Source organism: Mandrillus leucophaeus, unplaced genomic scaffold (assembly GCF_000951045.1).
Source record: "Mandrillus leucophaeus isolate KB7577 unplaced genomic scaffold, Mleu.le_1.0 Scaffold67, whole genome shotgun sequence".
NCBI classification, from domain to species: Eukaryota; Metazoa; Chordata; class Mammalia; order Primates; family Cercopithecidae; genus Mandrillus; species Mandrillus leucophaeus.
Window position 1 is genome coordinate 3,745,313 of NW_012107252.1, and position 23,597 is coordinate 3,768,909.

Sequence of the window (23,597 nt, forward strand, 5' to 3'; positions counted from 1 at the left end):
AAAAAAAAACCCATAACCTCAACAGTCCTGGTTTGGTGCTGGCCCAGAGCAAGTATCTTCCTCCAGGATCCCAGCTACAGATGTTCCAGGAAAAAGGTACCTGTCTTCTGGCATCCCTCAGGAGCCAGGCCCTGGCAGGGGATGGTGGCCAGGACAGAGGAAAGAATGAGTTCCCTCTGTCTCCTTGAGTCTGTTTTAATGGGGAGCAGTCCATGCTAAGGAGCTCCCTTGGTCATAGGAATGAATCTCTTCAAAAAAAGATGGTCAATGTGGGAAGCATCTCAGAGCTCATCTTATCTTCTCCCAATCTACTGCAGGTGCCCAAACTCTGACCCCCAACCAGACTGGACACAGCCTGGGTTCCCACACTCCCAGGGACAGGAAATACCCTCTGCCACTGAGGTGAGCCTAAACTTGCCTCTCTGACCCTGGTTCCATCCTTGGGGGGGCCCCACGAAATTCAATCTGCATCTGTCTCCTGCATGGGACAGGATCTCCTGGCTAAAAGAAAGATATCTTGCCCTGCTCCCTGCCACTACGCTACTTCCTCTAGGCTGCACACCTCCAGTGTAGATGTGCCGTGCTATTCTTGCAGATATTCTGCTTTCTCCTGCGCTTTGATTAAGGTCTGAGCTTTGGCTTTATTGGTCTTAAAAAATAAATAAAGCACCTAATGAGATCCACAGGCTTTTTCTCTTCTCCCCTCACCCCGCCCATAGAGAAAGACATGGAAGGGGGACCTTCTCCCCCTGTGAAAACCTCCAGGCCAGAGGAGGGTGGGAGACAAGCTAAGACCAAGCACTGTCCTTCCTTATTCCCTCGGGCTACAGTGCAAGAAACAGCATCTTAACCTTTTCTAGCTCCCCGAGGAGAACATCCTGGAAGTGTGGTCTCTGCCAAGGGTTTTAAAGTCTTTAATTTGATTTCCCTCACATAGGCAATTGTTGTAATTATTCTGATTAGGAATCATTACCCAGTGCAGCCTCTGCACCCGACAGGCACAAAGCATCCAGCGGCAAGCTGCAGTGGGGCAGGCGGGCCCAGCCACAGCTCCTGGAGGAGCTCTCAGCAAACAAAAGCCATCGATGGGGAGTTCTGGGTGAGTTAATGAAGTGCTCACATGCCACAAGAAGCCAACACTAAAGCTAAACAAAAACACCTCCAGTCCCCGGGGCTAGTCCCACAGTACCAAGCTCAGCTCCCCTACTCCCCAGCACACCCAGCACAGGCTACCCCGGAGCCAGCCAGCCCAGGGCCATAGGCCAGGAAGGGGTGGGGGCCCCTCTGCCCAACTCCTGGCAGCACTGGGACATCTTGTCAGAAACCCTGACGGGAACAGCTGGAGATGACAGATCAATGGTTCAATACTCTCAACAGCATGTCACTGATGTGACAGCAAATGTTATTCTAATCAAGCCATAATCATAGTCAAATTACACAGCTACATTCTCAGGAGGGGAGGGAGAGAAAGGCAGCAGGAAGGGGTCAGAGGTCAGGAATTAAAGGTCACTCAACCTACCTCCAGCACTTGCTGCAGGCTTGGCTGACCATCCACCATGGCTTGAATAATCCCGGTGAGCTGAAAGGAAAGAGAAATAACTGATGGGTAGAAAACCAGGGTGAAGGGACTCAAGGCTGAACAGAACCCTTTCCTTTCTGTTTTTCTCCTTCTGCTGTAAAGGGCTCTGATCTGGCACTGCTTTAGGTTCAAAGCCCAACTAGAAGACTTGAGAATAAAGACCTAGGACGCAGGACACAATGTGAGCTTCTCCCATAAAATCCTGCCCTGAGATGGGTGTACACATACACACACTGACCACAAGGCATGTTCTCACACCTGTTTCAGCTTTCAGCTTGCAAACAAATTGATGTTACATGTCTTTTGTATTCAATAGGCTCAATAACTTCCCACAATTACAGTTTCAAGTAAATTCAGCTCCTAGCTTCACAGAAGTTCCTGTAAAACTTGGGGAGTTCTCATACAGGACAGGCACACTTGGCTTCAAGTCCACCCCTTCTCTGAGCCTTGGTATCCAGCACTGCCCCCTGCCACACTCTCCCTAACACCTTCCCTAACATCTATGAAGTCCCACAGGCTCCTATCCTTCACCCTGCATACATGGGTCATCGATATGAACTAGCCAAGCAAGAGACAGAGTCACCTTTAACTGATGGGGAAACTAAGACAAAAAGGCCTAATGTTCAGACTATGACCTAGAGAATTTCTGACTCAGGCCTATGCTCCACCTAGGTCATGCCTGGGTTCAAACAAGCTTGTTGTTTTCCTTTGTTTTGGTTTGGTTTAAAGTAAAAATATCCCTCAGGCACAGACTGGGGACAGACTACTTAACAAGGATCTGAGGGCATAAGGCCCCCATGTCCTGGACACCAACTGGAAATCACCACCCCCGGCATGTCCCTGGCTACTTTCAGAAAGAGCAGTATCTCAGCCTTGCTTGGAAACTTCTTTTTTTTAAAGTGTGTTGGGGGGGGAGATTAAACTCCAATTAAACTATAATTATACTTAATGAATACCAAATACCCAATGCACAGAAATCTCTGGCTCTAAGTGGGAAGGTTATTTTCTCATGGTGACTTACATGGAATGGTAATATACACCTTTTAGGGAGAAATTTTCATTTTAAAAACGCTGAGCTCCTCTAGGTGGGTTTCTGTAGTTCATCAAGTCATTATTAGGTGGTATTTTAAGGAAGTGTAAGGACACAGCCACTCTATTTTATATTCCAGAAACTGTTTTTATATTAATCTGTATTTTAATTGGGTAACAGCTGCTGCCTACAGACTTCCCATGGTCTAAAAGGAAAATAAATTAGAAAGATTAACTACACTGTTGCTTCGCAAAGCTTTAACCCACAGCATGCCCACCCGGCTGGCACCTCCACACCCTTTCCTTGCTTGGAAGACCAAAGAACTGCCCAGCAGAGGGAGGGCCTGAGTCAAAGAGAAGAAAAGATGGTCCACTAAGGGCTGGGGGGCTGGGGGTGGGGGAGTGCCCTCGGTCAGCAGCTTCAATAATCTTGGAGTACAAAGGACTCCTCCTTTTATTTAGTCAATAACTATTCATAGAAAGTCTGCTGCGGGCTGGGCCACATTACAGGAACTAGGGATCCGGCAGTGAAGAAAAATGTAAAAACTCTGCCCTCATGGAATACGCATTCTCGGCAGCCCCTCCTACGCCCAGCCCCAACTAGTACCCAGAGCCTGTACACCTTCCAGAGCCACAAACTGAGTAAGCAGATACCCTGTTTTGCCTCAGTCATGAAGGGGCCAAAGAGAGTCAGGAGGAGGCTTATTACCAACCCCAGATTAGTGACAGACACCCACAGGCCCACCGCTGCCGGTTCTGGTCCAGCTTCTCTCCTGTTAAGCCTAGAGCTTAGACACACCTTCAAGCCTGGAGCTGAGGCTTGAGATCAGGACCATCCTGGAAAAGGCGGACCACAGCCACTCTCACTTCTTAGGAAGCTCCAGGGTCCAAATGTTAGTCTTGTGTCTGGTCTGAGTTTCAGGGGGCAAGGTAAGGTCCACTTCTTCTCTTGGCTCCCACCAACAGTCTCTCAAATGAGCTGAATGCCAAGGGCTTCAAGAAAGTCTCACTCACACAGGAAAGCAATGCACCCTTGCCAAGAGCCCTCCCTCCCTGGAGATAAGGTTTAGGTCAGCACCTGTGTACCCCATAAGCCCCTGCCCTGGGCCCCAGGAATATCACTGATGTGGGGCAAGAAAATCACTACATCAAAATGGAAAACCAGAGTGCTGCTCCGGGGTTCTGCTGCAGGATGCCTCACTGCAGACTAAGCCCAACTCTCCCACCAGGAGCTGGGGAAATGGAGCTCCAGCATCCTGAGGCTTTCACAAACTCCACTCCAGTGCTCAGTGATCCTAGAATCATCAGCCTGGGAAGAGCCTAGTGAGGTAAGCTCCTTCTCTCGCTATGCTTCCCAGACAACAGCCATTTTCATTTGTGGCCCAGTAAAGCACGGCTCACAGCTGAGTTCCTCAAGGATTTGCATTTAGCCCCCAGAGACACAAGGGCTTGAGCAGTTGGCTCAGCTAGACAAAGCCTTCTCAGGGAAGGCCTCAGGCCCCTGTATTAATCCCTCCAAGGATGGACCACCCCGTATCAGCTCTGCCAAGGCACTGGACAAAGAAGGGATGAAATTAAAGTTAGTTCTGGGCTGGGCGTGGTGGTTCGGCGGGCAATTCCAGCCCTTTGGGAGGCTAAGGCAGGAGGACTGCTTGAGCCCATGAATTTGAAACCAGCCTAGGCAACATAGAGAGACCCCATCTTTTTTTTTTTTTTAGTAAAAATTAGTTCGTCTACCTGATAAGAACACCTGTAAGGCTTATACAGGATGCTATGAGGGAACAAGACAATTCTGTTAAATTAATACTGGGAAGTTCTATCTTAGGCCTAACTTAAATCCTTCATGTCACAGTTTAAGCCCAGTCCCACTTGGGTTAATACATGTTTGTAAAAAGCTTTCACTCCTCACAACAAAAGGTACTAGAGCAAAGCCAAGTATTATTAAGCTGAGAACCAGGATTCACAGGCTAAACAGAGCTCAGAGACCTTAGCCACTTAAAGCAGGAGAGGTGAGAGGAAGAATTAATGTGTGCTCTGTGGCTCCTTTCACTGAGGGATTACAGATTAACTCCCACTTCTCCAGACTCAGAAACCACAAGGCAAGGGGCTTTTGACCCTGACTGATAACATGGCTGGTTACTGAGATCCCCTACCCTCACAAGGGCTTTGTCCAGGAATGAGCTGGCTTCATCATAAACACTAGCAACTACAGGAAGCAGCCCAGGAAACTCAGTGCCAATAGCATGTCAGCATCCAGCACTTTCTCCTTTCACAGTTTATCTCCAACACAATCGTATTCTGACACCAAGACAGTTTGTTGATTACATAAGCACTTGTCTCTGGTGTGCAATCTGATAATCAGACCCACTCTTTCTCCTCAGACAAAGAGACCAATAAATCTCACCCTTTATAAGTACAGGTGCAAGACAAAGCCCTTTACTGCATTTAGCAAAATGAGTATTTCTCTAGTTTTTTTCATGATAACAACAACAAAAAGAAGACATGGTTAGGGGCTGTGCAGCAGCCCAGCTGCTAGAGACAGAGACTTGATGAGCTGGAGCAGATTCCAGAGGTCACAGGGAAAGGGCTTGGGAAGGAATGAAACACATCCCATCCTATCTCTGTCAGAACCATGTCTCCAGGCCAACTCTCAACTGAAACTAAAAAAGGACCTCAAGAAGGGTACTAACACTTTCCTAATATGAAGCAATAAAAGTAAGAGTCTCTCTGTGTGTGCTAGAGACCTGTTCAAAGTGGAATCCTTTTTCCTACTGTCCAGTACTGAGCCTGCTTCTCTCCCCACACAAGCATGTGCCCGCCCATGTATGTGCACGTCATATGCATGTGCGTGTGCGCGCGCGCACACACACACACACACACACACATATATGCTGGGGTTAAGAACTTCTTGTGCACAAGAGAGAAAATCCTGCCAGAGGAACTACTTAAGTATAATCTGGAGGTTTGGGGTTGTTCCTCACACTTACTAATGAGAGATTTCCTCTGGTTGGAATGACCTCCATCCCTACCCGCAAAAGGCACCAACTGCCAGATTGGATGAGGTCTCAGAATGACAGTCCCCATCCTGTGTCTATGCCTCTTGGAGATACAATTCCATCTGATATGGAGACAGGGCAAAATTTATATGATCTGCGGTTTTCCAAATAAGACTTCAGTTACTCAAAATAACAAGTTAGCAGTACAGTTGTTTTTGGGAGAGACAGAAAATAACTTCTTGACAATATTCATTCATTTAAGGGACACCTATCAAGTGTCTACTTGGTAGCAGACCCTAATGATGGGATGGAGATGGATCAGGTCTAGTTTCTTCCCTCAAAGAACTTATAGTCTAGTGAAGAGAGAGATAAATAATTATAGTATAAATGATCTGATCAGTTCTATGTTGGAATAAGCACAACTCAATCTGAGGATCAGGGAAGGTGACCCTAAGCAGAGTCCTGGAGGTCAAGCAGGAGTTGGCAGGGAGAGTGGGAACTCTGTGCAGGCAGAAGGACCATCATGTGAAAAGACAGACTATAAGAGGGCAACCTCTGGGTGAGGGGAGCTAGGTGGGAGACGAAGCAAAGAGAGATGAGGCTGGTCAAAAAGGGATGGACAAGATCATGGCGAGTTTTGAGCTCTGGAAACCTGAGACAAAATGGCAGACCCAGTGCCTACAGAACAACCACATTTTCACTTTTAGAACAGGCTTCATAATAAGGATCCCAACCACCACTCCTACTCCCCTCCAAATTATGTACGTGCGTCCTTGGGTGAAGCTTTCTAGAAAGAAGAAACTGTTCATCATAGCCTCACAATCCCTCCTCCCATCCCCACAAAAAGTAGCAGCAGCAGCCTCACTCTAAAAGAAGTCCCTCTTCTTCCTATACTCTCAAGCATCCACTCCTGCCCAGGGTCCAGCTCCAGCAGAATTCTGTTCCATTCCTAAACAGGTAGCAAACTTACCAAAATTTGGGCCTGCTTATCTATGTAAGGACAAGAAGACATTAGCCTTTCAGGCCAGTGGAGGGATCAGGGAACTGGCTGGCTTAAAGAAGTCTTTCCTTCCCTTCCCATAAGCAAGGGGATTTTCATCATCATTAAAATGGTGATTTTTCAAATGGGCCAGAAAAGTCAGATTAGTGCCCCCTGGTGGTATAGGTAAATCCCAGGGGAAAGGGGAAAACCCAGTAGAGGAAGGAGCGAACCAGAACGCAACATCATTAGTTGGAGTAACAAAAGGCTTAAGAGGCTAGGCACCTTGGCAGATAGATGCCTACAGCAAAAGCCCCACCTGGATCAGTTGGCAAACACTGGCATCAAATTCGGAGCAATTTCGAGGCCTCATATCTGGGCTAAGTCAGCCTCAGGGCCTACCAGGGTCAGACACGCTCATTCCCAGCCTTCTCACCAAGGAGATTTTTTGGGATAACTCAAGAACCCCTTTCCACCTATTTCATTCACATGTAGCAGACAGGTGTCTAAATGAAGGCACAAAGTCTCTAATGTACCTCAGCCCCAGACTCTTAAAAGATTCTCGTCATCCCTGCTACCACACATTCTTAACCCGATTGCACCACAGCCTGTTGGCCACCACTGAGTGCATTACATGACATGTCACAGGGAAAAGTAGCCACAGAAGGCTTCACACAGTTCTGGGAGTTAGAACTTGCAGGGGCCCCTCCCCTCTGCCAATGGCTCTTTTGAGCCTCTAGCAAGCATCAAAATCTCAGTTAGGCCCAGTTTCGCAACCTGTAAAATGGGATCAATACCTCCCTGCTGACAAGGAGGCCAAGTACAGTACCCGCCTAGGATAAGGAGATTTCAGCCTTGGCCAGTCAGGCCTCATGCTTCACTCAGACCACTCTTCTCTTCCCTCGGTGACAGAATGTACCTCCGACAAACAACTTATGCTTCATGCAGGGCCACTTTACAGGAGGACAGAGTAACAATGCCAGAAAGCTAAGAAGGCCTGAACATAACCCTGCCTTGCAAGTGGCTGAAATCTTTACCTCTTGCCCAGGGGCCCTAAGGGAAATTGAACTGGAAAGAACTTGAACCCCAGAAGTGCCATTCTGCTCCTGGTCTCCAAGTGCCGGTCACCAGGAAGGGATGCTGGGGAAGCAGGGGTAGACTAAGCCACTGCTCTCCCTGGGTCCCCAGTAACAACAGTGACCTGAGTGGAGCGTCAGACTTTATAAAACCTAACTGCTAGGTCCAGTGCGCACTTGCCTTAAGCACTGATAATCCCTATGCTTTCTCTAAGTGGCCTATATAGAGCACCAAGGATTCCAAAATTCCCCTCCCAGCAGCCCTTGCTGCCCACTTCTAGGGCTCTTACCTCTGTACAGAATGGGGTAAGCTGTGGATGGACTACAGGCTGGACATACATGTGAAAGGTAGACTCAATCTCCATGGTCCGGCCATTTAGCTTCAAGATGGGGAACTCGATGATTTCCTGGAGTGCCAAAGATACAGAAAAGGAAAAATAAGTTATTGTAATCGACCGTTTCCAACAGTAGCTCCAAGTCAACAAAAAATGAGTGTTTTGGGTTCATTAGCTCCTGCCAGGCCAAACCCAAGATTGAGTGAAACGGCACCAGCAGTTACAATCCTAACCCTCCCACTGCTAATATCCTCATAGGTTCCAGGGACCGGACACAGACCTCAACCCCACTGTTTCTGGAAATGGGAAGGAAGACAGTGGTGCCATCTGCCCCAGTTTCTCCAACTGGTTCTCTAGCAGAGGCTTGCTAACTCGAGCCCCTAAGAATACCCCCTTCTTTCTCTTGCCCAGGTCCCTGTCCTGAAATGGGTCTGATCTCCTGCCATATAGACAACCAGCCATCAGACCAATGCGTAGATTTCCTTGTATGAAGTTTGAACCAAGCTGGTAAGTTTCTTCATTATTTCTTAATTTTTTAAAAAGATAAAAAAGCCAAAGGGGATCCCAAAGAGAAGGAGAAAAGTGAGTAACAGTAACAGGAGCTAGCACCTCCCACCTTTCTTTCAGGCAGTACACACTCCCCCTACACCGCCAGCCCAATTGCTTAGCCAGCCCTTCCCAGTCCACTGAAACATAATGGAAGAGAAGGAGGAGGAGTGACAATTTGTTTGGAGTCTCTAAGATTAATTTGTCTCCGCTATTTAATAGAGATGCACAGCACCAAGGTCCTGGTGTGCAAATAGGCTTGCAGAACGCTGGCTGTGCAGCACGCCTCATACATCGCTCCTGGGAAGGGAGGAACACACCAGAGAGGGGAGAGGGCAGGAGAGAGCACATGCGTACCAGAGAGAAGAGGGAAAGCAAGGAGAGAGAATAAAAAAAATTATTGCTTTTTAATATTCAAAAACAGTTTGCAAAATTTAATCAAAGCAGAGGAAAAGCTAACATTTTTACCACTTTGACATTTTTATTAGCGCTTTCATAAATTTTTAAAACATGAATGGAATTAGTTTACAACACACACACAAAAAAACTGCCCTGAAAACATCTGGAAGAGACAAATAGGAAATAATAAAAAAAATAAATAAAAGCAAAATTCTCTGAGAAAAATTAGCATGTGGAAAGGGCCTCCACTGCAGAGAGAAAGAAAGGGGGCTCTGCCCATTCAGTGGCCCCAATAGCTCCGGCAGCACCCCTTCCCCGGGTCCTTCATTCTGGAGAAGACCTTTCCAGTATCATTAAAATCGAAGTAAACTGGTTCTCTCCAGAGACAGCCTGGAGAAGCAACACGAAACAGATGACACCTGACTGCACTTAGGAAATGAATGGCTGGGAAAACACAAGGAGAAATGGTCAATCTCCTTGCTGTCCCAGGAAAGTCAGGCATCCTCCCCGCAAAACATACCCACTAATATTGGGCTTGTTTTTAAAGCATCTATTTCAATCCAACACATAACAGCAGGACCTAAAACCAAATCAAGTCCGTCAGATTTCATGCTAGAGAGATTCAAAGATTCTGGTTGCCTTGTCTCTGTGGGCTGATCTCCAAAGATGAGGAAGCTGACAGGATCTTACTCCCAGAGACAGAAAGGGCAAAATGGCTGCAAGGCTGAGGCAGAGGGGAGAGAAGGGAGGCCCAGGCTGCTGCTTAGACCAGGTGATACCTCTCCTCTCAAGGTGAAGAGAGGGGAACACTCATTTCCCAATTCCCTGGACCTTCTGTTCCCCATGAAGCATTACATACAGAGTAAACGGGGGTTTGGAACTGAATAACAAAATTGAACACACACCAAAAAAACACATATTGGTCCCCCTGCAAAAAATCAGGTATCCAGGATTTCCAAGAGCCAACACTGAGGTATGGCCCATGAGTCAGGCTCATCTGACTCCTGATTTTTCTGATGTGTCCTTCCTCTCCCCCTAAGTAGAAGAAACACTTCCTCAACAGAAAGAGCTCTATAGCCTGGTGAGTTTGGCTGCCCTGGTGTCTAAGGAAACAAATACAGCCAGCTCCTCACTAACAATGTTAGCTGGGCCCACAATGAAATTTAACCTGTGACACAACTGTACTTTTCATTTAAACTTTCATTTGGAGAGCAGCAGTGTTTGGAGACCTACAGTTTGTCCTGCTAATAAAGACAAGTGTTGGGACCTTTAAGGATGTCATTCATCTTTGGCTTCTTATTAAATTCAATTTTCTTAAGCCCATGATACATTATGAAATTAGGAGTTGACATTCCTCTGGAAATAAAAATATCTATCAAACATAAATAGAAAAAAACCCTCTATTACCAAGAATTTATGGCTTAAAGTTGATCTCTTTCCACTTTTTTACAAGCACATGGTTTGTTTTAGACATCCGAAATGCTATTATAGATCTAGGATTTCATTAGTATTTATTATAAAATACTATGTGCTTCAGCTTCCACTCTGACCAGCACCAAGTCAGCATTCCCAGCACACTCTCTAGAAACCTGGCCTTTGGGTTTCCCCATTGCAGCAAATAACAGCAAATACTGCAGCTCAATATTCAGACTTTCCTGATGTTCGCTTCCTCACCCAGAGGGAAATGGGGCCAACTAAGTGCTGAGACTCAGAGCCATCCTCCCAGAGAGGAAGAACAAGCCAGACTCGCATCCATGCACAAAAAAAAAAGGAAGGGGGTAGGTCCCTGAAATTCTCAGGGGGCCTAGACCCAAGGCCCAGGACACGTCAAATTTGGCCTATTATAAACATATCTCTGATAATGCTAGCTTATCAGCCAAGCCTTCTTCCCAAGACCAAGAAGAGGCAGTTTCAAGGGCCAGTCTCAAAACATGACTTTTCAGGGGCCCTTTCTCCACAACATGAGGAGCTGTTGTAACAATGAGCCTGCACACTGGCATATTCACTTGAGCCACTGAGGATGCAAAAGAGAAGCTTCTGAGAAAAGACCCTCTGAGAAGTTACAGAAGCAAGGACCTCACTGAGGTACTTCTTACCTTCCCATGTTGCCCAGTCAGTACCTTCATACTTCCCAGAACCTTAAAATACTGGCCCAAACAGCCCAGTAGTGGGAGAGGTGCCCCAATCTGCATCAAGTTGGCACAACTCTGCAGCCAGGGCACCTGGAGCATGACAAACATTTTGACGATTTTTAGCTGATAATGATCAGAGATGGAACCCCATCGCTACAGGTTAGTGGCATTAATCCCAACACAAAGATTTGTGACAATGTGCCCAAGTGCCAGCCACTATGTCCAGTTGCTCAGATAATGAAACTGTTATTCCTGACCCTCACCTTTTCTCTCAGCCAATTTCATCACTCCCCTAGGAAGGTTTATTTCAGAAACAGTTTTGTGTAAAAGTAGCACCAGGAAGGAAGGAAGGACCAGTCATATTTACCAGCCCTCTTTCCCTATCCTAGTAAGAGCTTCACAGTTCTTTGCCTTTGTATGCCATTTGCATTTAATTAAACTACCTGAGTGCCTACTTTGTGTAGGCTATCAGACAGGGGCTGGCGCAGGACTAGAGATAAGATGTAGTCTCCACTTTGGAGAAGTGCATGGACTATGAGTAGAAAAGACAGGCAAACAAATAAAGAACAGTACACCGTGATAAATACCTTAGTGGAGGGACGTACACTGTGTTATGTTTTTCCATTTACAAAAGCGTAGTTTCACATACATTTTCTTATTTTACCTTCCTTAATACTAGGAGATAGGTTACATCATCACCACCATCACCATCTTCAGGTCATAAATCAATACTATTAAGTATCCACTATTCACCAGGCAGGGGCTGGCTGTAGACACAGAGATGAATACAATGAAAGGTGGCTTCTTTCTCTGAGATGCTCAAGTCTGGGCAATGGGTGGAGAGGAGCTGGCCTCCAGTGCTCTCCAAGACACGTGGAAAATGCAATCATTTTATTCCATTTATTGTATACTACATGGCAGATACTGTGCTAAGAGGAATGATCTCATTTAATCCTCCTAACTCATGAGGTGGGAATCATAGTCATCCCTATTTCACAAATAAACTAAGGCCCAAAGATGTTAATTCACTTGCTCACACTTATGCTGCTTGTGAGGGACAGAGCTGGAACTCCTAAAGGGGAAAATGAGAATGAGACTTAAAAACTGAGTAGGATTAGCAGCTTTCAAAATCTGAAGGGTCAAGAAAGATCTAGTTCTCTTAGTCTAAAAGGTTATCCTGTAGAGAACTCAAGTCTACTATCTCCTAGAAACAGAGTCTGCTCTCAAATTTTAAGAGCAATGAATGTGGACTATCCAGGCAGAAAAGTTCTAGAGGTTTGCTACTGAAAAGATTCCACCATGGCTGCAGTAACACAGATGGCAAGGCAGGAACCATGTGCCTTCAGTGTGATCTCTAGCACCTAATTCCTATGCTGGCACACCAGCTTCACTCTCTCAACTTTTGTTGGGTAAACATATGAAAGAGCTGCTAAGTGGAGGATACAAGCCAAGGGCCTGGCTGTACCAGAAGACACAAAACTCTCCGCAGAATCAGAGAGGGGAAAAGATCTGCCTAAGATGTCAAAGATGGTCAGTGATACAGCTAGGATTCAAACCCAGACATTTAACAGTTCAAAGCACTTTCTATCAGATCTACTCTCATCTCTAAGTGGTTTCCTCCCTCAACTACTACAAACCACCAAATCCCAGTCTTACCTAGGGTAATCAACCATCTTGTTGATCAGGACCAAGGGTTTCCTGCAACATGGACTCTTCTTTTTTTTGAGATGGAGTCTCGCTCTGTCGCCCAGGCTGGAGTGCAGTTGCGCGACCTTGGCTCACTGCAAGCTCCGCCTCCTGGGTTCACGCCATTCTCCTGCCTCATCCTCCCGAGCAGCTGGGACTACAGGCGCTCGCCACCACACCCGGCTAATTTTTTGTATATTTAGTAGAGACGGGGTTTCACCATGTTAGCCAGGATAGTCTCGATTTCCTGACCTCGTGATCCACCCGCCTCGGCCTCCCAAAGTGCTGGGATTACAAGCGTGAGCCACCGCGCCTGGCCAACATGGACTTTCAATGCTAACACTGAAACACCGTTTACAAACTACCTATAGCACTGGGCTGTCTGCCAATGGTGCATGAAAACTGGCCATAACTTAACAGCTAAGAACAAAAGCCTCAGAATTGGGATTTTTCAAATATCCAAGGTTCCAAACCTATTGTACCTACTGTCTCCCTCAATATTGTTGAGGGGAGAGAAGACAGAAATAAAAAAAAAAGCACCAAACAAGCATTCATCTACCTTGTAAAATGGGTTGGAACAGGTATTTCAAACCTAGTTTTTTTTTTTTTTTTTTTTTTTTTTTTTTTGAGTCGGAGTCTGACTCTCTCACTCAGGCTGGAGTGCAATGGCACAATCTCCGGCTCAATGCAACCTACACTTCCCAGGTTCAAGCAATTCTCCTGCCTCAGCCTCCCGAGTAGCTGGGATTACAGGCACCCGCCACCACGCCCAGCTATTTTTGTATTTTTAGTAGAGACAGAGTTTCACCATATTGGCCAGGCTGGTCTCAAACTCCTGACCTCATGATCCGCCTGCCTTGGCCTCCCAAAGTCCTGGGGTTACAGGCTTCGGCCACCGCGCCCGGCCCCTAACTGCTCTCTAATTGCTCAGCTAGGAACCCCCAATGATTTCCTTCATAAACGGAGGACACAATGGCAACAGCATTTCAAATGAAATTTCACACCCACAATCAGTAGATTACAAGAAATAAATGTGTAAGTTGCTTTTGGGGTATTCAAACTCCCTTCAACTACAGTGTCTGCAGCAATACAAATACATTTGAAGACAGAACAACAAGAAGAGGATTTAAGTAGAAGGGACTTAGGTTAGACTGTTGGAATTCATAAAAATGGGACAGAGGGTTTATAAATTCTGGTTTTTGTTTGTTTGTTTTTGAGACAGGGTTTTGCTCTGTTACTCAGGCTAGACTACAGTGGCACGATCTCAGCTCACTGCAACCTCCGCCTCCCAGGTTCAAGTGATTCTCATGCCTCAGCCTCCCAAGTAGCTGGGATTACCACACCCAGATAATTTTTGTGTTTTTACTAAAGACAGGGTTTCGCCATGTTGGCCAGGCAGGTCTCGAACTCCTGGCCTCAAGAGATCTGTCCACCTTGGCCTCCCAAAGTGCTGGGATTACAGGCCAGAGCCACTGCGCCCAGCCCAGAGGGTTTAATAGAGTAGCATTCTAGCCCTTTTTCCCTAGGCGTAGATTCTCCTCTGCCTGAGCTGATGTTTCTATGTCCTATCTGAAATAAGAGAATGATCAGATCATTTTTCATGGCTTCCCCCTCTTAACCTAGGAAGAAGGAACTGGTTTTCCTTCATAACAACTAATCTATTCCTTCAACCCTTGGAAGAAAATTCCAAAAAGTGTGTGTCCCTGCACTGAAAGGTTTGATAAAATCTAAAAGCAACACATAACACAAGGTAGAAAATGCAGTCCCTGACAAATATGTCGGTTCTACCCAAATATTTAGTTTTGGATAAAAGTCTCATGCAAAGATGGGCCCTTTCTCCAAGGATCAAGGAGCCTCCCGGCCACAGGGAAGAGGGGAAGTTGGATGGGAAAAGTGAGGGCTACACTGGGCAATGGGGTACGGTTTGCAATAACAGTTTCTCCCTTGGAAAAAAAAAAAAAAAAGACATTTTATGCACAAGGAGCTTATTTCTTAAACAAACACTCATGGTTTTGATTTACACCACAGTCTGCTCCTAAATAATTTATGGCGGGTTAAATTTATTGCCAAGCCCTGGCTGGCTGCAAATTCGAATTGCCAAATAATTAGATTTTAGGGCAAAGCTTATAAATTACCCGTCGATTTGTCCGGACTTGTTTGTCAGTTGCTTTGTGCTTCGGGTCATCTTTGGCATTTGGCTGTTTGGGTTTTAATTGCTGATTTACACTTTGACAGATGAGAGCTGATGCTCGAAGTTTCAGGACAAGGAAGGGTAAAAAATCGGAGCTTTAAAAGCCTGATTTTTCACCTACATGTCCCCCCTCCCCATCTCCATAGACCCCAAAGCAATTAAAATATAGAAAAGAGGCTGAAAATAGACACTGCTATTCTTTATTCGAGGAAGGTATGGGCGCAGAGTGAATTATAATTTACCTTTATGGAAATCTGAATTTTTCAAACAACACAATACCAATAAATGAAGCAGACAAAGTCTTAGAAACCACATCCTCACCCGAGGTGTGCACACCTGCGTCTACCTCTGTATGCACATGACTCAGAAACAGCCACAGTTCAAACATTTTTACATACTCAATTGTAAATAACTTCAGATATTAGTGGCCTCTGGGAAGCCGACCCTTCAGGGCACCAACAACCAAATGATTTCTTTGTAGCTACCTGTATACACACATTTGTCATGAAATTAATTTAAACAAATCTCAGGTTATGTGCTAGAGAGGTCCCCTGGAGGCATCACTAAGGAAGGGGCTAGAAGTGCAAGGGTGCCAAGCCCAAAAAATCTCTCTGGATAGTACCCTGGCTCTATCACTGTGTTGATAAGAGGGCCTGATCTCTCTGTGTTTCCCAGAGAAGCAGGGCCTGCCTCCCAGTCACCTGCTGTATCCCAACAGCTTACAATGAGGTTGTGGATCAGAATAATACTAGTACTAATTCTACGAATAAGAGCTAATACCTATAAGCCATTACATATCGAACACTGTTTTGAGCATTTAATAGGTTTAACTCAGTTTATCCTCCCATCAGTCCTGTAAGAATGGTGCTATTATTAACCCCACTTTGCCAATAAGGCAACTGAGGCATAAAAGAGTACAAGTAACTTGCCCAAGGTCATACTACCAGTAGGTAGTCACGACTCAAATCCAGACAGTCCAGTTTTGGAGTCCATGCTTTTAAACACTATGCTCTACTGATTCTCATCAGAACAGCGTCTACCTCAGCTCCCCTCACTTTGAAGGTCCCAAGTCCACATTCTGGGACTTGGGCACATGTAGCCAAAGCCTGTTCCATCAGTCACCCAACGAAATGAAGGAAAGGCATGAGTCTTGCTCAAGATCACAAGACGAATTAGAGACTTAGTTAGACAAAGACCATTTTTCAAACCAATCCAAATATTGCCTTAAGATACACTAGCTGGGGGTGAAGAAATGGCCGTGAGTAACAAGTGATCAAGACAGGACCAGGCCCACTCAGGCAGACTGACAGTTCTGGTCAGACCACTTGACCAGGAGCCCAGGGAAGCTGGCTGGGCTACAGGAGGCCTTACTCAGTAATCCCCATCCATAGCCCCAGGGACTGCTGATCTCTTCACAGAATACTGCATGCCCGTGGGGTGGTTCATAGATTCCCTGTTCTCTGCCCACAAGTGACAGCCAGCAGCCAGAAAGGTAAACAGTTGTGCTGGCATGACAATAGACTTTTAAAAATTCACTGACTAGTAAGCAAGCAATACACAGACTGATACCCCCCCCACAATGCACTGAACACATTTCTCATACATTGTCCCATATGATCCCACATCTCTGTGAGCAGTTTTACAGATGAGAAAGCTAAGAGGGTCAACTGTTGTCAAACCACAGTCCCATCACTTGAGAACTTGTTAGAAATGCAAATTTCTGGCCTCCACCCTAGCCCTTCAGAATCAGAAGCCCTGGGGATGGGGCCAGCAGCCTTGGTTTTAACTGCCCTCCAGGTGACTCTGATGCTTGCTGAAGTTTGAAGTTTGAGAACCGCTGGTCCAGACTACAGCAGTGTTTCTCAGACTTCAAATGACCTGAGGAATGTGTCAGATTGCAGATTCTATCTCAGCTCTGGAGTAGGGCCTGCCTGACATTCTGCATTTCTAACAAGCTCCCAGGTGATAAGGATGCTGCTGGTTCTCAGACCACAATTTAAAGAGCAAAGGTGTAGTCTAGAACATCTATGTGACTAACTCCTTATCGCTGAGGTACTGACCAAGTGAGAATCAGAGCCCAAGGCTCTCAGCTCCCCTCGCAGAGCAAACCCTTACTTGGCCCACTTTAAGCACCCGAGTCAAGCCCTCTAAGTCTGCTAACCATCCCTAGCTCTTACTGCCGACATTTCATCCACCTTGCTGCCAAGAGCTAGGGCAGAAAAACAGGCCTGTCACATCCAAGAACTTCATAGAGTAGACTGGCACATCTCTGTCAGGAAGCGAGCAAAAAGTCTTCTTGTCATGGCAGTGCCTGCCTCCTTTCGGAATACTGTCAAGACCAGGGCATCAGCTACCCTCAGAGTGCTCAGCACACTACTGTCTCAGCCCTGCAGAAAAAAACCTTCCTCTGTCCAGATGGAAGCAGGACTGGATACCTCTCCTATGAGAAGACCACTCATTACATACACAAGCCAGGAGCTTATCTGGTCTATCTAACTGCCTCTGGTCCTGAGAAAGGCCTCTCCAACCCTGGCCACAAATTTGGAGCTGCGTTACAGAATTCCTGTATATCCTAAGGCACCTGCTTGGGGACTCCTTGCTATCCTCACCAGCCACCACATTCAACACCATACACCATGAATTTCCTTTCAGGTCTGCCCCCGACATTGTTTCTCCAGTCACATTACCTTTCCAGTGAAAGTAGACCTGATCAAAATGCCATGTTTCATCTCATTTATCAGCCCTGCCCACCATCTGCAACTACCAATCCCGTTCAGTTGATCAGTTGGCCTTTAAAATGCTACTAGTGCTGTGAACAATGCAGACACGGTTCCTGCATTTCCAGACAATGCAATCTCAAATCTTGGCTCTGTTTTGTCACACTTTTAGAGAGCAAGATTCCAAGCTTTCTAGCCAGTTATTATCCTATCTACCTAACCATCACTACCTACCTCCTGTAGGCCAATGGCCAAACAATGCATCAAGTAGGTCCTAGAGGAATAACTACCCACATTACCGCTAAGGAACTCAACTACAACAGCGCTGCCTGTTATGTTCTCCCTGATACGGATCTTCTACTCAGAGTACCCCATTTACAACAACTATAGATTCCATGCACCACTCCTTAAGAAACCTCAGTACCACTGACTCCTCAGTAGCCCACTAGTATCCAAAAGAGTTATGAGCTACATAAGAACATGGTTCTCAAGCTTGTTTCCTTCCCAGCACACCTAAAGGTTACAACATGTAACTTCTCCCCATTTTCACCATCGCCAACCAACTAATAACCTAGTCCAACCCACTAGCATCTCTCTCAAGTACTGCATCTGTACCAGTCTCCCAACATACATTTTTAACCTCTTGGAAAACTTCCTTTCAATTCCCATAAACTTTGGTTTACAACATCTATTTCTGTTTCTTCTTTTCCACTCAGTAACACATTCAAATTTCCTTTTCAGGCTCCCCAACTGTACCCCCATTGTAGAGTATGAACACTCCTTTACTTTCAGCAATATCGGCATCTCCAAATAAGTGCCTCTGCCAGCACCGAACCCTCAGATTAGCCCTTGGCTGGAATGGCCTTCCAGGACTAGATACTGACCACAGCACAACAACAGAAGTAGAGCCACTTGTGTATCAGATCTGTTTTGCCGCCCACTGACCTTCCAGATCTCCTTACTGGCCAACTACATGCAGGGACAGGACTAAAACAGCAGCCTATCCCAAGGCACCTCTACATCCAAATAAAAGCTGCCCTGATGTTTTGTCTCTCCCTCCAGATTTCTCCTTTCTGATTTACCTCCTTTCTGACTCTCCCAACACCTGACAGGGTTTTGTCCATGGCAGCAGCATCAATACATATAAACGCCTTTCTGCCTGTGCCAGCCTGTTCACCCTTCTGCTGCAGACCTGCCAGCCTTTGATGGGGGGGGAGCTGGTGTCAACGTGGGTACACTCTTGTTTCAGGCTTTCAGGTTATGGCCCGATTTTCACAGCTAGAGCTCAAAATTCATCACATAAATGTAAGGCTGTGGGGGTTTTTTAAGTATTGTGAACACTCAGGATAAGAGGATAAAAAATAATCATCCCAATGGCATCTTAATCAAAATGATGCAAGATCCTTTTTCCCAGTGAGACACAGAGATGGAGAAAGGGTCTCCTGATATCAGTTTCCTCATGTCAAACAATGGAGATCAGTCTACAAAAGAAACGTAATCAAGAGGGGAGAGGAAAAGCAGGGCAGGAAGGAGGTAGGGAGAAGTGAAGCCTATGGACTTAACCTAAACACTCTTAGATTTCACTTCCCCCACTGCTCCCACTTTCCGACCTGCTGGCTTGCTTTTTATGGCTATACCTGTTGCCAATGCTCAGAGGAAGCTCAGCCTCCACCCCCATGCCCTCCAGTCCCTTCTGCTCCCACTAATCTCCACATTACCCAGACCTTCCTGCCTCTTCATCAGTCACTCCTTCTACACTAATCTCAATGTTAGTCAGTCAGATGTTTATCTTTTTGAAGGGTCTAAACCTCCCTGGTCTATTGAAGGTGGGTCCAAGCAGATCCAGATCCAAATTCCCAGTATTTTTTTTTTTTTAAGCAGGGGGAAGGTGAAGGGGAGGCGTCATGTCATGTCATTCCCCAGCCTCTGACTCTTCCTGGAGACCTAGCAGCCCACCCAAATGCTATGCTGAGGTATCAGCCTCCTGAAAATGCCTCAGAGCCTTAGTCTCCCTGAAAATACCTCAGAGCCTTAGCTCACACCATATCCACTTTCACCCACACCCTTTTACCCACATTTTATTGGGTAAGATGCTCTTAAGCCTCTTCTAGCTTTTGTACTTTCACTTATAGCATCCCAATAAGACCTTCTAGCTCAAATGTGAGAAACAGCATAAAACTGACATATATAATCCAACTAACTGAACAGTGAAATACTTGCCAGGTTCCAAGTCTTTATTCTCCTTCTACCTCATTTGCAACGTTTCCACAAACAAGCCTGCAATCAAGGTCAGTTTTTCCAGACTTAGGCCATTGCATTCTGGCTTACTATGTGAACCCCTTCTTCTTTTCCTGCTATAATAGTTCTGAACGGCCTCAGGCCCACTTGGCCCTCTCTGGTCTCCTGAATTTCTTACAACATGAAAACTCCGCAGCCCTCCCGCACACTGTGAGCAGGGCTGATCATTCCCATCCTTTGTGCCCCACTGTACCCAGCACTTACCCATGTCATGGTAGTTCTCATACGGCCTAATGGTTGTCACACAAATGTCTGCCCTCCTTGACTATGAGCTCCTTGAGGGGAGGGACCATTTCCTGTCTTTATACCCCCAGCATCTAACACAGAGCTTGAAGTTACTATCCAAAGAGTAAAAAGAAGCCTTTTCATTGCCTCTAAGGTGGTTATAATGAGGTCTTCCCCATTCCTTTGCTGACTTAGCTGGTTTTGTCATGTCCAACAAAAACTTTAAAAGGCAGCTCAGTGTCACTGTTATTTTACAGTCCCTGATTTCATTCACCATTTATCAATGGCCCTATTCTTTAGAGCTCTTCCCCACCACCAACCTTAGCCCAGTGTCTAAAAAATCTGCATTCCAACAGCTGTCTCAGCCCTGGGGAGGCCACCAGGATAATAAGAGGCTGGGGGGATGTTTCCTGATTTGCACTAAATTATGTGGTGATTTTGTTACCAGTGACTCAGTGTTCCCCAAGGAAAGTTCCTGGTCCCACCCCCAGGCAACTCCACAGCCTACTACACACCATGGCAGCTTAAAGGTATAAGCCCTGGGGAAGGTGGAGAAGCAGTCTGAATAGAGCAAATAAACCGCTTCGATCCTGCCTCTGCTATGCCAAACACACAAGGCAGCGCCACCATGCATCAGTGCTCCATTCCCTGAGATGTATATTTTACTTCTACGTTGCTATGTCTGTTCCAAATACAGACAGGCCCTTCGTGAAGTCGCAATATGGCCAAGACTCGGACACAGCAAACGCTTGTTCCCATTCCGGGAGTACTAGTGAGGAGCCACAGTGGGAGCCAGGGGGAGGCCCAACCTTATGAGGGACCACCAGGAAACAGCAGCCTGTGGAGGAACACGGCTTTGGAAGGAGGAGGGGCAAGTACCACATTTATGGAGGCAGTGACAAAAAAGACAAAGGGGCCTAGTGGGCTGTCCCATTCCCACCATCACTGGCCATCAATAGAGGAATTCATTTATAGTGACCCTGAAAGAAGAGATGTGTTAAAGTAGAGATATAACTAAAAAGAAAGGCAATAATTGCACTGATGGGCAGGGGAAAAATTATTCCAGGAGTCAGGAGCCTGTGCAAGAACACTTAAGGCTCACACAGTCGTCATAACTCAGCCCCCTCAAGCATTTTGTGCTCTGCTTATGGTGTTAACTTTAATGTCTTAACATATAACACCATCCACACTAACACAAAATACTACACACGCCAGATGAGGCTGAGTTATAGTTGCTGTGGGAAGCATAACTTTGAATTTCCTGATTTTGGTGCATTTAATCTCAACCATAATGTTACATTAATGTCGGTATTGCATTTCATTTCCCAGTTTAGAAGAATAGCGTCAGTGCCTTCGCCTGTCTGTACAGAAAAAAGTGCGTGCTGACTGGGGCCACAGACAGAGGGACCGCAATCCAAGGATTAGGCTCTCCAGGAAAAAGACCTGGGCCCCATCCCTCCTGACTGGAGGAGTTACAACAAGGACAAGCAAATGGGAAGGGAAGGGTGGGTTCTTTCTCCAGGGAATTGCTTTTCTGTTCACTTAGTCACGGCGGGAACCAAGAACAGAGAGAAGGAAAGAAGCTAAGCATGGAGCAAAGAGCAATGTGTGGGGCAGGGCGGGGAGGCAGTACGTGGGGTTAAGAGGATTTCTGCCTTTCAGCCTCGAACGAAGGAGAAAGAAATCAATATAGTTCGCTTTGTAGGGATCTTAACCAATTTCCTGTAAAGTTTTCCAAAATGTCTCTTTCACAAAAGACTAGTAACGATGTGGCAACTCTAGGTCACACTGAAACCCTCCGCATCTCTTCTATATCAGCCCTCTCTGTCACCATCAACCCTCCCCACCTACCCTTCAAAAATAACAGCATCTGGACAATTTTCTGGAAACGAGAAACTCCTTTACTCATAGTTCTAACTCAAAATGCAGATGGACTCTCTTCAAGGTTTCCGTAAAAGGGAAAAAAATGCCCCTGTGGACAAAGACCAAACACTAGAAACCTCAACCCCAAAGGTCATTTTTCTCCAAAGGTATGGGCACTTGAATACAGATGAGAAGGCAAACAGTCAGTGGGGCTGCTGCAGAGCAGAGACAAAAAGACTACCCAGGAGCCTGACGGATGGCCAGAGCACTCGGGGAGGAAAGCAGGTAGCCGCCAGGATGGCAGCTTCTCGGATGGGGAGAGCTGGGCTGCACCCTCCCTCCCTGGTCATCCAGACAGCTAAGGTTACCTCCTCCTCCCAACGTGCTGTGGCCTATACCTCATTTTCCTCACTTACATTTGCTTTGGTCTCTTCTGAACACTGAGGTGGTGAGCGAACTTGCCCCAAGGTTAAAGATACACAATTAAAGATCCCACCAAAGCTTTCAGGCTGCTCTCTGGGCCTCAGGGTCACAACAACCATCATTCGGTGCACATCCACACCAAAATGAGCAACAGGAACTCCTGCTAGCGAGGACAAAGGAGGCACAATTCTCCTAAACCAGATACAAATCTGCCTCTATGTCAGGAAACAATTCCTAAAACAAGAAAGGAGCCGCATTCCTGAAATGTAGACCCTCTAAAACATTTTAAGCCATCTCAATTATCATTTAAGTGAAAAAAACGTTTTCAAATGAAAACCAGTCTCCTATTCAACCAATACCTATCATGTTAATCTGAATCAAAACATGTAACACAAATAAAATGAGTGCAAAAACCAGAACACCAAAGCCTATGACTGGCAAGCCAAACACTCCAGTTTCACCTAGCTGAACAAAGTACAAAAGTAAACAGCAAAACTGATGACAAATGGAAAATACCATGTTTTACCATGTTTATAACCAATACTGTTACTCACCCAACTACAACAGGGCTTACACCTGTTAGTTTTTCACAATGGCATTCCTTTAGGATAGTCCCAATAAGCTGACTCAGCTAACTTAGGGACTTCTGGAAATCAAAGATAGATAAAAGAGCCCCACATTAAGCCTCCAAATAGGCCATGGCCTAAAACTGTTTCTGCCTCCTATATACTCAAGGGGTGTGACACACTCTCATAAAAACAGAAGTGTACCATGCAGAGTCTTGAGTACTGAAAGTTCCTACTGGCTGTGGTGGCTCACACCTGTAATCACAGCACTTTAGAAGGCCGAGGTGGAAGTATCACTTGAATTCAGGAGTTTGAAACCAGCCTGGGCAACATAGTGAGACCCCATCATTATAAAAAATAAATAAACAGAAAATTAGCCAGGCATGATGGGGTATACCCATAGTCCCAGCTACTTGGTAGGCTAAGATGGGAGGATTGCTTGAGCCCAGGAGGTTGAGGCTGAAGGTTGAGGCTGCACTGAGCTGTGATCACACCACTGCACTCCAGCCTGAGCAACGGAGCAAGACTCTGTCTCAAAAAAAAAAAAAAAAAAAAAA

General features: G+C 46.0%; 1 protein-coding gene across 7 annotated transcripts in view; it reads right to left on the reverse strand.

The window, feature by feature from the left end:
- ERI3 (ERI1 exoribonuclease family member 3) overlaps nucleotides 1-23,597 on the reverse strand; it is a 140,989-nt gene that overhangs the window by 90,812 nt on the left and 26,580 nt on the right. For 6 of the 7 annotated variants that reach the window (XM_012001842.1, XM_012001839.1, XM_012001841.1 and 3 more), the window contains 2 exons: nucleotides 7,950-8,066; nucleotides 1,520-1,579 (listed from right to left, as the gene is read on the reverse strand). In XM_012001842.1, the coding sequence (XP_011857232.1) occupies nucleotides 1,520-1,579; nucleotides 7,950-8,024 (135 nt within the window). In that variant the 5' untranslated portion in view covers nucleotides 8,025-8,066. Of the gene's footprint in view, nucleotides 1-1,519; nucleotides 1,580-7,949; nucleotides 8,067-11,035; nucleotides 11,355-23,597 lie in introns of those variants that run through there. The other variant, XM_012001840.1, reaches the window with a different exon arrangement.